Source organism: Pristis pectinata, chromosome 2 (genome assembly GCF_009764475.1).
Source record: "Pristis pectinata isolate sPriPec2 chromosome 2, sPriPec2.1.pri, whole genome shotgun sequence".
Classification (NCBI taxonomy): domain Eukaryota; kingdom Metazoa; phylum Chordata; class Chondrichthyes; order Rhinopristiformes; family Pristidae; genus Pristis; species Pristis pectinata.
In genome coordinates, this window is record NC_067406.1 from 26,793,711 (window position 1) to 26,808,749 (window position 15,039).

General features: G+C 40.2%; 1 protein-coding gene across 3 annotated transcripts in view; it reads left to right on the forward strand.

Annotated features, from left to right (window-relative positions):
* Positions 1-629: 629 nt before the first annotated feature.
* smad4b (SMAD family member 4b) overlaps positions 630-15,039 on the forward strand; it is a 75,388-nt gene continuing 60,978 nt past the window's right edge. Inside the window, exons 1-2 of one of the 3 annotated variants that reach the window (XM_052036032.1) lie at positions 630-894; positions 10,246-10,684. In XM_052036032.1, coding sequence (XP_051891992.1) covers positions 10,445-10,684 — 240 coding nt within the window. In that variant the 5' untranslated portion in view covers positions 630-894; positions 10,246-10,444. Of the gene's footprint in view, positions 895-10,245; positions 10,685-15,039 lie in introns of those variants that run through there. The other 2 variants (XM_052036038.1, XM_052036048.1) reach the window with 2 other exon arrangements.

A 15,039-nucleotide genomic window follows, 5' to 3' on the forward strand; every position in this document is an offset into this window, starting at 1 on the left:
TAAATGAATATATAGGAAAGACCTTATTTCTCGTGCTAGAGTTATCAAAGAAACAAAAACGAGGAGGGGTGGGGTACATGTTTAAAGATTAGAAAGCAGATTAGCATGTTTTAATAAAAACCCATATGGTGGTGGAGTGATTAAATTTCTATGATATTATTTGTGTGACAATTATTGTGACATAAAGCTCACAATATTTTTGAAGATTGCAGGAACTGATCTTCATCTGGATAAGCATATGGAGGAATTTAAGATAGAGGGATATGTGGGAGGAAGGGGTGAGATAGTCTTAGGTATGGTTTGAAGGGCAGCACAACATGGTGGGCCGAAGGGCCTGCATTATGCTGTATTGTTCTATGGTTCTATGAAGTTGATAAAAAAAAAGTTTAGGAAGAAAACTTAATGCATGATTACAAAATGTAATTTATTGCCAAAAAGCGAGACAAAAAGTTATTGTTTTAAAGAGCTGCTTCATTTGGAAATGATAAGAATGAGAAACGAGCGGCTAATGGGATTAGTGTAGATGGCTCATGCGGAGAGGGACGTTGCATTGGTGATCATCGAGGTTGTGGTGTGATAGCATCGTGTGGTGTTTCCAAGCAGCAGGCGAAATCCTGCAGCTGAACATTCAGGAATTCATTCGCAACAGCCAGGTTTCCCTCCTGCCCCTGCCACAACATACACACTGCAGGGCGCATGCGCTACCCCAGCCGCCATGTTGTGTCCTTAACAAAAACTGGGTGACGGGAGCAGAAGGAGCAAGTGTGAGGGATTAAATGAGACCTGGGACCCGAAACCTGAGCTCCGATGCGGGCTGGAGATTCCGGGGGTCCGGGGGAAAATAATCGGAAAGCGGCCTCCCTCCATCACTGAAAAGCTGGCGAGAAAGCAGCGGTAAGCGAGGCCGACGCGGGCCGGAAAACTTTCCCTTCGGCTCCGGGGAGGGAAGGCGGGGGTCCCGAGGCCCGGATAGGCCTCGGGTCACTTCATCGCAAAACGCTCAAGTTTGGGAGTGATTTTTTTCTGCATTAGTGTCCGCGGACGTTAACTGAAGCGTTGTTGGTACTGAGATTTAGAGAAAAAAATGGTTCTTCAACGCGGGTTTCAATTCTTTCAAAGGGGCGTCTAAGCATCGTAAACACGAGACCAGAGTGGGTGGGTTTTCCTGTCTCTTCCTCCCCCCCCCCCCCCAAACACACACAACAATTCTTGTTCGCTTGTGTCTAACTTCTCGCTGCCGTTGCTGCTGGGCAATCTGGGTTTCGGATGTTGCGTTAAGACTTACAAATTTAGGTGGCTATAAGTCTTCACATTGAAGAGTTTGACATGTTGTTGCCGGGATTGTCCACCACCCCCCCCCCCCCCCCTTCCTGAAAGAAGTGCCATACAGCAATAACAATTCTTTGTAGAAAATGATAATCCTAAACTGTTTGAGTGTTTAAAGGGTGTACGTTCTTTTTGTAAACTTCGATCTCATTCATATTAATCATCTTTGGAAAGAGTTAAAAATGCTAGTACTTGTTTTCTACGTGACATTCCTTTGTTTATGCAAATATCTAATTGCAGTCTAACTTGTAATAAAATGGGATAAGAGACAGTAATTTAACCCATTAACTCTCCCCTTTCATATCTACTATGTCATCTGACAGTTAATTAGAAACAAAAATATCATTTGATTAAAGGAGCTATATCCAAGATTCCGGAAAATGTTTTCACTGATTTTAAAGTGATAAGTTCTGATTTTTGTGGCCAAAATTTAAAGTAAAATTTAACCAATGTAAGCTGGTGTTTTTTTTCAAATAACATAAAATCCATTTTTTGTTCAGCATTGTATAAACACATGCTGTAATATCTAAGGAGCTTTTTTTAGGGGGAGGATCTTTAATGTTTTTTCTGAGCTGCAAGAGCTGCTTCTGTAATTAGAATTAGTTTTCATTCTCTTTTCTGTGGTGTAGGATATGCATTTGTAGCAGGATTGGCAGAACTGAAAAAAGTTCTATACTTTTTTTAATTCAGTTTTTGTCTCTCATCGTCATTTTAACAGTTTAATTGAAAGTTGTAATCCAATCAATGCTCCCGTGTTTGTTTTTCAAATTCTCTCATTGCCAACAGATATCCCTTGATTATACTTTAAAAGTACCTTCTTGGCTGTAAAGTGCTTTGGAGTTTTCTGGTTGTGAAAGATGGCACATAAATTCACTTACTAATTTTGTGGTGATAAATTTGGTTGAATTTTTGATCAATGTGTTATCACATTTAAATTTAGCTACTTTTATTTTGCGTATTCTTGTGTTGCACTCGTGTGCTACTCTTACAAGTTTAATGTTAGTTGTCTGTGCTTTAGCAACAAAAGCAATCTAAGCATAGATGCCTGTGATGACTTGCTCAATCCTCAAGGATTCTCATGAAAACTGTAAAGTTCAATACCAACCTTGGTTTTGATTCTTGTGGCTTAAATTTAATTGGATGTCATGTGGGATATGTGATTTGGTATGTCAGAGCTTCCCCTTCTAAATCCGTATTGACATCTCATCCCAAATACCTGCCTTTCACCCTATTAAAATTAGATATATGATGCCAATTTGCACCAGAGCATTTTGGATCCCAGTAATAGAATAGACCACTAGTTATTAACTTGATCATGAGCAGGAAAGATTTTTCTGTCTACTGTAGCAAAACATTCCTATTAAACCATCTCTTAACCTTCTCATCCCAGTATGCTAAATATATTCCTGTATTGTGGTGCTTGGAATTGTGGATTATGATCCATCTGAGACCTAATGATTCGTGAATTCTTAGTATGATCTATATTCTGTTTCTATATTCTGTTTTTTAAAAAACTAAGTTTCAGCTATCCTACCAACTTGCCATCTTTTAAGGGTTTTGGTATATGGTCACTCTGCTCATCTAAACTTTTCAATCACTTTTGCATTCTGTTCTAATACTTCTCCACTTTTGAATGTTGTATCTCGAGCCCATGACCACCTTCATTACCGTTTACATTGTCAAGTTCAGATTATAAACAGGATATGGAGGAGGCCATTGAAGATTGTATATTAAAGTCAAATTTCATGCAGCTGGATGTTATTTTTAATTTTTATATAGGGTAGCTTATTATTTTGCATTTCTTTGAAACAAAAATAACAACTGCTTACACTCAGTGGTAATTGCTTACACTTGAACATTTTGGGGGGAAGGGGGCGGGAGCTTTAAGTAGCTTTAACAGTGGGTCCAAAGATGGCTGGTGAATTGTTTTGGGATTTGCAAATTCTTTTATAAATTGGAGTGGATGGTCTGAATTGTTTATCTGCTCCTCAAAAGTTTGTTGCTACTTTTCCCATTCCTTTCATCAAGTTAGATCCTGTTGATGAGATTAACCAGCAAAGGGACTCAAGATAATCTTCCAAGAGTTCATCTCAAAGTTGCACTTCATGGCTGCCTTGAGAAAGTGCTTTTGGATGCATCGTGACTGAGCTCAGAGAAAAATAATGTTTTGGGAGTTTGACCTTCATGTAATGTGGCTGGTCCATTGAAGTTGGTGTTGGCTGATTATTACTTAAAAATGTTGGTTAAATTAGCTACAGAGTGAATGCTGATATTGATTTGTCAGTCTTCGTGTAAATGTGGGCAGAAAAAAATTAGCCACTTTTTTTTCTCTCCTGTTCAATTGAGGTGTCAGCAGTTATGCTTGTACAGAATTCTGTTTTCTAGAAATAAAACATGTTGCACTTATAAAATGCAACATTCTCCGCAGCCAGCAGTCTTGACAGCCACTTGTTTCCAGTAGGTTCCTAGAAGAGGGGGCAGGGTAGGGTCCTGGCAGTGTGGAAGGAGCAGTGGGGGCTCCTACCTTCACTAGCGCACTAGTTAAAACTGAAAATTAGATGCCGTTCCCAAGTTTTGAGATGTATACGTCTTAAAAACGCATTTTCCACATTGTTTATTTTTCACCTCCATGAAGTATGGGATTACAACTGCCTGATTAGCCATGAACTTGTTTTTTGGATACAATGTTCCTATTGCACTTGGTTGGTTGTAATTAAAACAGTTGTTTGCAAATTCGTTGGGTTTCTTTTTCAGTCTGTAATTTGTGAGAGATGGCATTCAAGACAAGTGCTTTACATCATTCGCTTGCATGAATCTGAATTAAAGATTTAATGGATTGCTCATTGGGGGGCATTGATTGAAGCCCTTGAACTTGTGGGACAGCAGTCCTATTTTCCTGTATGCCTTGGTAGTTCAGTTGACAATAGTCTGAAGATTCATTTTCAAGTGTGTATATCCAACAGCATATTTTTATAAGTTCACCGGAGCCCAAAGACTGAAGTAAGGTCAGAATTTGTCAAATAGTTTATGGTCTACGTGGTAGTTTAACTCTGTTGAACCTGGATGCCACCATTATACCTTCAGTAAGGTATAATGAGAATCATATTTGGGAATGACATGGCTTTGCTTGACTCCTGTCATAACCGTGTTGGGGCTGTGATAAACCTCAGAATTTCTGCTCACATAATCACTTGGTGGCAGAGTAGTTAGGTTACTGGATTTGTAACCTGAAGCCTGGATTCAAAGTCCAAACTCAAGTTCAAATGCCACTGTGGTGGCTGCAGAATTTATAGTACTCCGGAATTTAAAGCAAAATCTTATATTAGTCATGACGATGATAAAACTACCCCTTTGTTGGGGACCTGGGATGGAAAGTGCTGGTCAGAGCAGTCCTGTGCAACAGATTTTGAAGCTGGTTTGTACTTCATCCATCATTTATGCAGCCTGGATGAATCTGCAATCTGTGTGTATGTAGAATGCGAGTGGTTGAAGTCCTCTAAATACTTGAAGGGACTGGTTCTCAAGCTCTGGTTACATTTCAGACCCCTGTTCCTGATCTTTGGGCACCCAATGCTTGGGGGGGGTGGGGTGTGGCTGGCTGGGTTAGTCAGGAGATCACTTCTGCCTAACCCTAGGCCTGGCCAGGTGGCTGTTTACAGATCCAGGCAGCAGCCACTGGGGATCCATCTGGGCTGATGGCCTCTTCAAAGGTTTAAATGTAAGCTTGGGTAATGCTGGAGAGGAGATTCATGATGTCCACTGTCTCACTGGAGTCCTTCGGGGTCAGGTGGGTACCACAAGAGCTGGAATGTGCCCTGAACAAGGAAAATAATAATTATTAGTGTTTTATTGGTGTTTAAACTCATTTTAAAACAAAAAAAGAAGCAGATTCTCATCAAAAATCCACCTGGTTCACTAATGCCCTTCGAGAGGAAATCTGTTGCCCTTGCCCAGTTTGACCTATATGCAACTTCAGACCCACAGGAATGTGTCTGAGTCTGAAATTGCTTGACAGGTTTCACAGTGGCAGCCAAGAATGGGCAGTAAATGCTGATCTTGCCAGCTACATCCTGAACACTGGATGTTGTTGAATTTTGGGTGGCATCTGTATTTTAGCAAGGTTTTTTATACTGAGGATGCTTGATAGCAGCTTCCTGATTGACAGAGTTTGAAAGCCTTTAAGGGCAAAGGAGGCCACAGAAGTTTGTTGTTTGAGAACAGGGAAACAATAGTAAAGTGCTTTGTAAGTGATATAAGCTAAGCATTTAAATTTGCATTCTCAAAACAGGAGCATGTGATTTAATTGGATGCAAAATTAAATAGCAGCTAGTTAAGTTTATTGAAAGAAAGATGAAAATTTGCATAATATTTTTCACTACCTTGGCATACCCCAAAGCATTTTACAGCCAATTAAGTATTTTTTTCAATTGGAGTTGCCTCTATAATGTTGGAAATATAACAGCCAATTTTTGTACAGCAGGCTATCACAATCAGTGAAGAACATGACACTTATTATTTTAGTGATTTTGATTTGGGGGTAAATTTTTTTTTACCATCTTTTTGAGAGAGTAGAAGGTTTAATGGAGACACAAGAGACTGCAGATGCTGGAGTCTGGAGCCACACACAATGCACTGGAGAAACTCAATGGGTCAGCCAGCATTTATGGAGGAAAATAGACAGTCGATGTTTTGGCTTGAAACCTTTCATCTGTACTGGAAAGAGAGAGGAGAGATAGCTGGTATAAAAAGGTGGAGGGAAGGGCTGAAGCAAGACCTGGCAGGTGATATGTGGATTCAGGTGAGGAGGTGATAGGCAGATGAGGGACGGGGGAGAGTGGGAATGGTGTCAGAAGCTGGGAGGTGATAGGTGGAAGTGACAAAGGGCTGAAATGATGGAATCTGATAGGAGAGGAAGGTGGAGTGTGGAATAAAGAGAGAGAGGAGGGGAACCAGTGGGAGGAGTGCCTGGGTGATGGGCAGATAGAGAGGGTGGGGGAGGGGAGAGATGGTGGAGGCCAGGTGGATCAGGAGGGGACAGAAATGGGAAAAGGGACAGAAGGGGAGCAGTTACCGGAAGTTTAAGAATTCGATGTTCATGCTGCCAGGTTGGAGACTGCCTAGGAGGAATATGAGGTGCTGTTCTTCTAATTTGCACTTAGCCTTGACTTGGCAGTGGACAAGGGAGAAGACTGACATGTCAGTTTGAGAATGGGTGGAATTAAAATGGCTGGTTACTGGGAGATCTTGGCTGGTATGACGGATAGAGCGAGGGTACTCGGCAAAGTGGTCACCCAGTCTGCATCTGGTCTCATCGATGTAGAGAAGGCTGCAATGAGAGAACCAGATGCAATAAATAAAGACTGCCTCGCCTGGAAGGGCATGGGTGGAGGAAGCGGCACCGGTGTAGTTGTCAATGTAGCGGTGAAAGAATTGGGGAGTGGTACCGGCGTAGATTTGGAATATGGATTGCTCCAAGCAGCCAACCAAAAGGCAGGCACAACTGGGGCCCATGTGAGTGCCCAAGGCTACACCTTTGGTTTGGAGAAAATGGGAGGAGCCAAAAGAGAAGTTGTTGAGGATAAGATAGTTTAATGTCACTTCCAGTTTAAGGACTAATGAAATTGGTTTGCAGTCAGTATGAGGTTATGGGATAATCTGATGATTTTATAAAAGAAGCACATTATCCAAAATATTTACAATTTCAGACTTGGTGTTCAGTGGATCAGGAAAAGCTTCTTGACAATATGTGGTTTAATCTAGTCCAGAATTCACCAGATTTCATTTTCCAGAGATAATCTGCATACAAATTGTTCATGTAATGTATTTTGTTTTCATGCTTTAGATAGCAAGCATAACTCATTTTAAACAAAATTTGTTTTCATTTTCCATTAGGCTACAGGTGCAAAATTTTTGGAAAAGACATGGAACAGCCTTTACACCAGATCTATTTAATACAAAATATGAAGATTACCTTTCAGCAATATGCCTTGGCAGATTTTAATAAATTTACTTAGGAAGCTTCAGAGAGGGTGCAGAGGAGATTTGTCAGGATGTTGTCTGGATTGGAGGGCATGTCTTATGAGGATAGGTTGAGTGAGCTAGGGCTTTTCTCTTTGGAGAGAAGGAGGATGAGAGGTGACTTGATAGGTGTACAAGATGATAAAAGGCATAGATTGAGTGGACAGTCAGGAACTTTTTCCCAGGGCGACAATGGCTAACATGAGGAGACATAATTTTAAGGTGATTGGAGGAAGGTATAAGGGGGATGTCAGGGGTAAGTTTTTTTTACACAGAGTGGTGGGTGCGTGGAATGCACTGCCTGCAGAGGTTGTGGGGGCAGATACATTAGGGACATTTAAGAGACTCTTAGATAGACACATGAATGATAGAAAAATAGGGGGCTATGTGGGAGGGAAGGGTCAGATAGATCTTAGGGCAGGATAAAATGTTGACACAACATTGTGGGCCAAAGGGCCTGTGCTGTGCTGTAGTGTTCTATGTTCTAAGTCTATAATGAACTTGAAACTGAATGCATAGAAAATTTTTATTTTTTTAAAAAAATCATTGTTACAACATTGGTAAAATAAGTAAATGAACTTCCAGGTGATGAGGGGGAAAAGAGTTTTAACATGAAAGAAATTTCTAGCAATACATCCCTAGAAACTCCCAGCAACCATCGATGAGTGCTTTTTATTTGTTTATGGGGGATGGGTGGTGGTCATTGGCAAGACTATCATTTAATGCTCATTTCTAATTGCCCTTGAAGTTGGTGGTAAATTCTTGAAATAACACGTGAAGTTATTCCCAAAGTTCTTTCAGGTGGAAGCTCCAATATTTGGAGCCAGTGACAATGGAAGAATATTGGAGTCAGGAAAGTATACGACTTGGAAGGGAGCTTATAAGTGGTGGTGTTCCCATGTGCCTGCTATCCTTGATGTCCTAGAAGTAGAGGTGGTGGACTTTTAAGTTGCAGTCAATGAATTCTTGGATAGTTGCTTTAGTGGGTCTGGCACACACTGTGGTCACTGAGCACCACTAGTATATGAGTGAATGTTTTTGATGTGATGTGTCAAGTACCTATGAAAGAGGCTGCTTTTTCCTTGATGGTATCAAGCTGCTTTGCTCTTGATTTAAGCTTTGTAGATGATGGGAAAGCATTTGGAGAGTTGAGTTAAGTCACTTGCCACAGGATACCTGGCCTCAGATCTGTTCATTGAGCTGCTTCAAATTTGTTTCCTATCTGTGGTATTAAGATGTCGATGCTGGAGAACTTGATGATGCTGATGCCATTGAACAGCATGGGAAAGTGGTTAGACTCTTGTTAAAAGTGTTTAATGGTAATTGGTGAGCATGCTGTTTCATAGTACTGTCAGTTTCACCTTTTGGTTTCACTGATGATTAGGAGTAGATTGAGGTGATAATTAATTAGATTGGACTTGCCCTGCTTTTTGTGGTCTGCTATACATCCTGCTCAGGATATATCTGAAGAATTTTCCATATTGTTAAGTGCTTGCATTTTTGTGGCTGCTGGTGAACCACTTAACTAGAAGTGTGACTGGTTCTGGAGAATGTGCATTGGAGTCATATAATTTGGAGTGTTGGGGGCTCTTTATTTGTAATTTATCAAATTGACTGAAGATTGGTTTCTGTCAAGGTGGGAATGTTGGGAAATCTGAGATGTAACGTCCACTTGGTACTTCTGTTTGAAGATAGTTTCAAATGCTTCAGTCTTGTCTTTTCGACTTACCTGTTGGACCCTGCTATTTTTCTATGTAGGTTTGTTCATTGGGCCGCCTTTAGCTGTTTAATTGCCCACCATATACCAACATTTAATAATCAGCAAGGCAGGACTGCAGAGCTTTGATCTGATATGTTATTTATGAAACTTATTTGATCTTTTCTATACCCTGCTGTTTCCACTACTTAGCCTTCATGAAGGACAGTGTTGCAATTTCACCAGGTTGGCACCTTATTCCTGGTGCTGAGCATGTTCTTCAGTCATTGAACCAAGGTTGGTCCCTCTCTGCATAGTAATGGCAGAGTGACAGACTACAAAATTAGATCTTCCCACAGAGTTATTAATGCCTGGTTTTCAGTAGTTAAATCTGTTCTGACTCTGCCCTGTTTAAAAGACACCATAATGGTGGATGTCCATGATCTGAAGAGGAAACTTTACCTCCTGAAAGGACTGCTCAGTGATCTTTCCTATGCATATTGTCAAGGACAGATTCTTTTGCAGGAGGTCAGTTGGTAAGAATGAGATCAAATAGGTTTGTTTATTCTGTTGATTCTTTCAGCATTTCCTGCAGAGCACTCTGGCAGCTGCATCCTTCAGAACTGGTCAGCGCAATCATTAGTGATTCTACTAAGTTATTTTTTGATGGTCCTTGAAATCCCTGTGCAGGTAACGTTATGTGGTTTTGCTGTTCTCAGTGCTGCTTCCACGTGTTGAGTACTGGTTCATTAGCTGAAGGAGAAACTTTTTAGGACCTTGTTTGACCAAGAAACTGTGTGGTCCAAGTTCATTGTAAATGATTCCAGGGATACTCCCTCCTTCTCTTGTATTCCACTGCGTTGCCATCTCTAATGGTCTGTACTTCCTGTGGAGAAGATGGCGAAGTGTTTAACATCAGTAAAATATTTCTGTTAGTAGGTCTATGGCCAGGTTGTTGTTTGACTAGTCTGTGAGGCACCACCCAATTTAGGCACAAGATCTAATATTTGTAAGGAGGAGTTTGCATGGCTGAATGAGCTGGGGTTGCCAAAGTTAAGTCTGAATCCATGTCAGGTGGTCTGTTCAAATTTGATTTCCAAATCCAAATGTTGTAAACAGTATTCTAATGATTTAAATGCCAGCTTAGGAAAATGTGAACAATGAATTGTTTGCGAGTTATGTTCTGTCTGTGGTTTGTTTTCAAGGTTGCTCCAAGGAAATCTTCACCAAAACCATTTCTTTGCTACCTTTGAAGTTCTCGCTGCAGATGATATACTGAGCCTTGTGCCTTTTTGTACACAAGAATATATATTGCAAGAAAGATCAATTAGTTCACCGGAAGGAACGGTTAACTCTAAAAGATTGCACATTTGAGGACAAAAAACTGATTAAGGGATCAGCATCATGTCTATCACCAATACCCCGACTAGTAATGATGCATGCCTGAGCATCGTACACAGTTTGATGTGTCATCGACAAGGTGGAGAAAGTGAAACTTTTGCCAAAAGAGCCATTGAGAGCTTGGTCAAAAAGCTGAAGGAGAAAAAAGATGAGCTTGATTCATTAATCACAGCTATAACAACAAATGGCGCTCACCCCAGCAAATGTGTCACAATACAGAGAACGCTAGATGGAAGGCTCCAGGTAAGTGTTCAGAGGACACTTTCTTACAAATAACTACTTGTATTAGTAGAATGCCTTTACTTCATTCCAAGGAAAATGAAATTTAAAGATTGTGAATCAAGTCCCAGGGAAGGGGAACTAAAAACTAGAGGGAATAGGGTTAAGGTGAGAGATGACAGATTTAAGAGAGACCTGAGGGACAACTTCCTCATGCAGAGGGTGGTGCGTAGATGGAATGAGCTACCAGAGGAAGTGGTTGAGGCAGGTACAATAATAACACTGAAAAGACATTTGGATAAGTACAAGGACAGGAGGTGGTTTAGAGGGATATAGGCCAAACATGGGCAAGTGGGACTAGTTTGGTGGGCACCATGGTTGGCATGGGTGAGTTGGGCTGAAAGGCCTTTTACCATGCTGTACTACTCTGACTATCAGTAACAGGTCATTGATTCATTGCTATGACTTCTGCATTGTCTATCAGGTTGAAATTCCATATTGGTTTCTTTTCATCTTTGAGAATGAACAGTAGAAGTTGTTATTTTGGTTAATGGTTCAGATCTCATTGGCTTTCTATTTAAAATATTTCAGTTGTAGATAGTTATATCAGGATTAATCTTGCTTGGTTAACTTTAATTAGCTATTTAAACAATTAAATGCCAGTTACTGAAAAATTAACCTTTCATTTCCTTTGCAAGGAGTGGGGGAAAATAATGCAATTTAAAGATTTTGAAATAGGAATAATTGAACTTGGAATAAGGAGTAAAGAAAAGGCAGGTAATGATAACAGTGCTTAATTATACTAAACATGTTGGCTCAAACAATACCCAATGATCACAAAGAGAAATATTAGTCCCTCTTCATTGTCCTGTGTTTGAATATTTGTGCATAGGTTCACTATTTGAAATAGTGCTCAACCAGACTAACAGCTTGCATGAGTTTTGGATTATTTCAAAACAAGTTCTGAAGTCTGTAATTGCCAGTGCATGGGAGCACACTTTTTCCAAGCAAAAGGTTGATGTAAAGGAAACGTAAGGCTGTCCATTTGATATTTTTGTTCTTCCAGGTATTTGGTGACTTGTGCACTTGTTTTGAGGAATTGTGTTTGGGATCCTAGCTTTACATAGCTTTACCTTTTTAACTTCCTGATTTCATCTTTGAAAACCTCATTTTCATATGGTCCTGCTCGCTATGGTTGTGCTACCAGAGGAAATAGATTTTCTGTGTCTACCCTAGCAAATCTTTTCCTCATTATAAGCACCTCTGTTAGATCAACATCTCAATTTTCTGTACTTGGGAATTGAAGCCTCATGCCAAGTTTATGCAACATGTCCTCCTGAGTTCTGTGATTGTTATACCCATTCAAGGCCATATATTTGCTTGGGTATGGTGCCCAAAACTTGAATATAGTACTCCAGATGGTGTCTGATTAGAGGTCTGCCAAACTGAACAATGTATTCCTCTCCATGGAGAAGGAACAGATGTTCTGTCAACTTTTTTGATTACTTTTTGTTAACACCTAGAAGATTTTCATAATCTGAACATCCAAATCTCTCGCTTCTCCACAGTTCTCAATGGAAATACATTATTCCTGTTTGTCTTCCTTTAATCCAAAGTGAATTAACTCACTTTTTCGGCATTAGTCTTCCATCTGCATGATGGGCTGTACCTTTTCACTTAGTGTTATTTGCAATCTTGAATATAGGACTCTTTTTTCTTTCTCCAAGCTGTTGTGTATGTGATTTTAAAAAAAATTGAGGGCCCTATGTGGTTCCGTGGGTAGGACCATTTGACACATCCCAGAATCGGGATACTTTATTCTACCCTTTCTCCTACTTTCCAACCAGTTTTCAACTTGTCATGTAGTTTGTCAACTTGTCTGGTTCCATGTGCTTTAATTTTATTTAATTTGTCTGTTGCCTTATCAAATATTTTCTTGGTTTTGATAAAGGAAACAGCAAAAAAAAATTAACTAGGTTAGCCTGACATAACTTGCCATTCATAATCATGCTCTCTGTCTCTGTGCAGCTCAAACTTATTCAAGTGCTCAGTCGTTGTCCCTGCTAACAGATTCCAGCATATGCTTTATCATGTGGGTGTAAAACCAGATTAAAACATCAAATTCTGATGGAATTGTGTAATTTTAAAAATAAATTGGATAGTTTACCAGTGATTATTATAACTCGGGCTTTGATACCAAGGGATTTTACTGAATTGAAGATTGCACAGAATTTATTATTTCACTTTTTTCCAAGTTTGAAAAGAAAATTGAATGATTTACTTGTTCCATGCTGTACAAATAACATTTCTGATTTCACCTTTCATCAGATCTAGGGAAAGCGTATTAAAGTTGTAGAGAAGGGCTGGAGTGAACAAAGGGAATGTGTGATAGAGTGGAGTCCACTTGAAACTGGATGACATTGATGGTGCTAGTGCTGGTTGGGGAGGGTGATGAAGGTTTTTTTTAAAATTTTATTTACAGCGTGGTAACAGGCCCTTCCGGCCCAACGAGTCCACGCCACCCATTTTAAACCCCAAATTAACCTACCTGTACGTCTTTAGAATGTGGGAGGAAACCAGAGCACCCGGTGGAAACCCACGCACATACGGGAGAACATACAAACTCCTTACAGACAGCGATGGGAATCAAACCCCGATCACTGGTGCTGTAATAGCGTTGCGCTAACCGCTATGCTACCGTGCCGCCTGTTAACTGCTTGTTAACTGCGGGTCATCTGTCTGGAGGAGATGTAGATAGAACAAGATGAACAGTTCAGAGAAAAAAAAAATTGAAACTGAGGTGCAGAACACAGTAGTTGCTGGAACCTGAAATAAAAATGAATACTAGAAATGCCTTGCAGGTCAGACAACATCTGTAGAGAGAGAGGAACTGAACTTGGGTTACAGGTTGAAATCCTTGCATCAGATCTGCCAGTTTTTACATAAATAGGAAAAGCTGGCTCTTTGTTGAATTTAACCCATTCCATTCATCTAAAAGTGTGCTATTTTGGTCTTTTAGGTAAAAATAGATTGCTATGTGTTTTGCTTATTTACTTTGGCATATGTACTGCAATAATATTTGACACACTTGGACATGTGGCTTTTTATCCGATTGTTTTAATAATTTATAAATAGCTTTTTGCAGGACATGAGTAACATCCTGTTAATTTGAATACCTGCCCATTATTCCTACTGTCTCCTGCCACATAACTAATTTCCTAAAGAGGAACCTTCTGTTCCCGAGCATTAACATTCATTCAGTTTCTTATGAAACCCATTTGGAAGCTCATATGAATAACATCCATAAACATTCCATTACTAAATCAATTACTCACCATTGTCGGATGATATTATTAGCAATATTGTCGAAATTTGCAGATCGTTGACTTGTCATTTGACTGTAAGAAATTTGAAATGTATATGGGATTGCATTTGCAATGGAACATGTTATGTACAAAATTTGTGATGCAATTATCTCTGAAGCAACAACTACAGGATTACGTAATTATTTTACTATTGAATTTGCCTTAAAATGCAGTTTTTTTTCCCCATAGAGTATTTAAAGATCATTAATATTAAGGGAATGGACGATTGAATGTGCTTAACGTGAAAAAGTTCAGTGGGGGCTTTCAGGCGGGAGGAAGTGGGGAGGAGTTCAATGACGGAGAGTTCCCAGTCAGAATTAGTGGCTCTGATAGTTTAATGTTGATTGGCACCTCCTTAGTGTAAAGGGGATAGAAGGGGCAGAGTTCATTAGGACTGTCCAGGAAGGATTCCTGACAAAGTATGTGGATAGGCTGACTAGAGGAGAGGCCATATTGACCAAGAGATCTGAAACTTGACCAGGCAATGAGCCTGATCAAGTTTCAGATCCCTCGGGAGAGCATTTTGGAGACAGTGCCCATGACTCCTTGACCTTTACTGTAGCCTTGGAGAGGGATAGGAGCAGACGATATAGGAAAGTATTTAATTGGGGGAGGGGGAATTATGCTATTAGGCAGGAACTTGGGAGCGCAAATTGGGAACAATGTTCTTGGGGAAGTGCACAGCAGAAATGTGGAGGTTGTTTAGAGAGTACTTGCATGGGCTTCTGGATAGGTTTGTCCCATTTGAGGCAGGATAAGGATGGTAAAGTGAAGGAACCATGGTTGACGAGACGTAGAATATCTTGTCAAGAGGAAGAAAGAAGCCTACCAAAGGTTTAGAAAGCAAGGATCAGACAGCTCTGGAGAGTTACAAGGTAGCCAGGAAGGAGTTTAATAATGGATTTAGGAGAGCTAGAAGGGGGGATGAGAAGGCCTTGGTGAGTGGGATTAAGGAAAACACCAAGGCGTTCTGCACGTATGTAAAGAATAGGAGGATGACTAGAGTGAAGATAG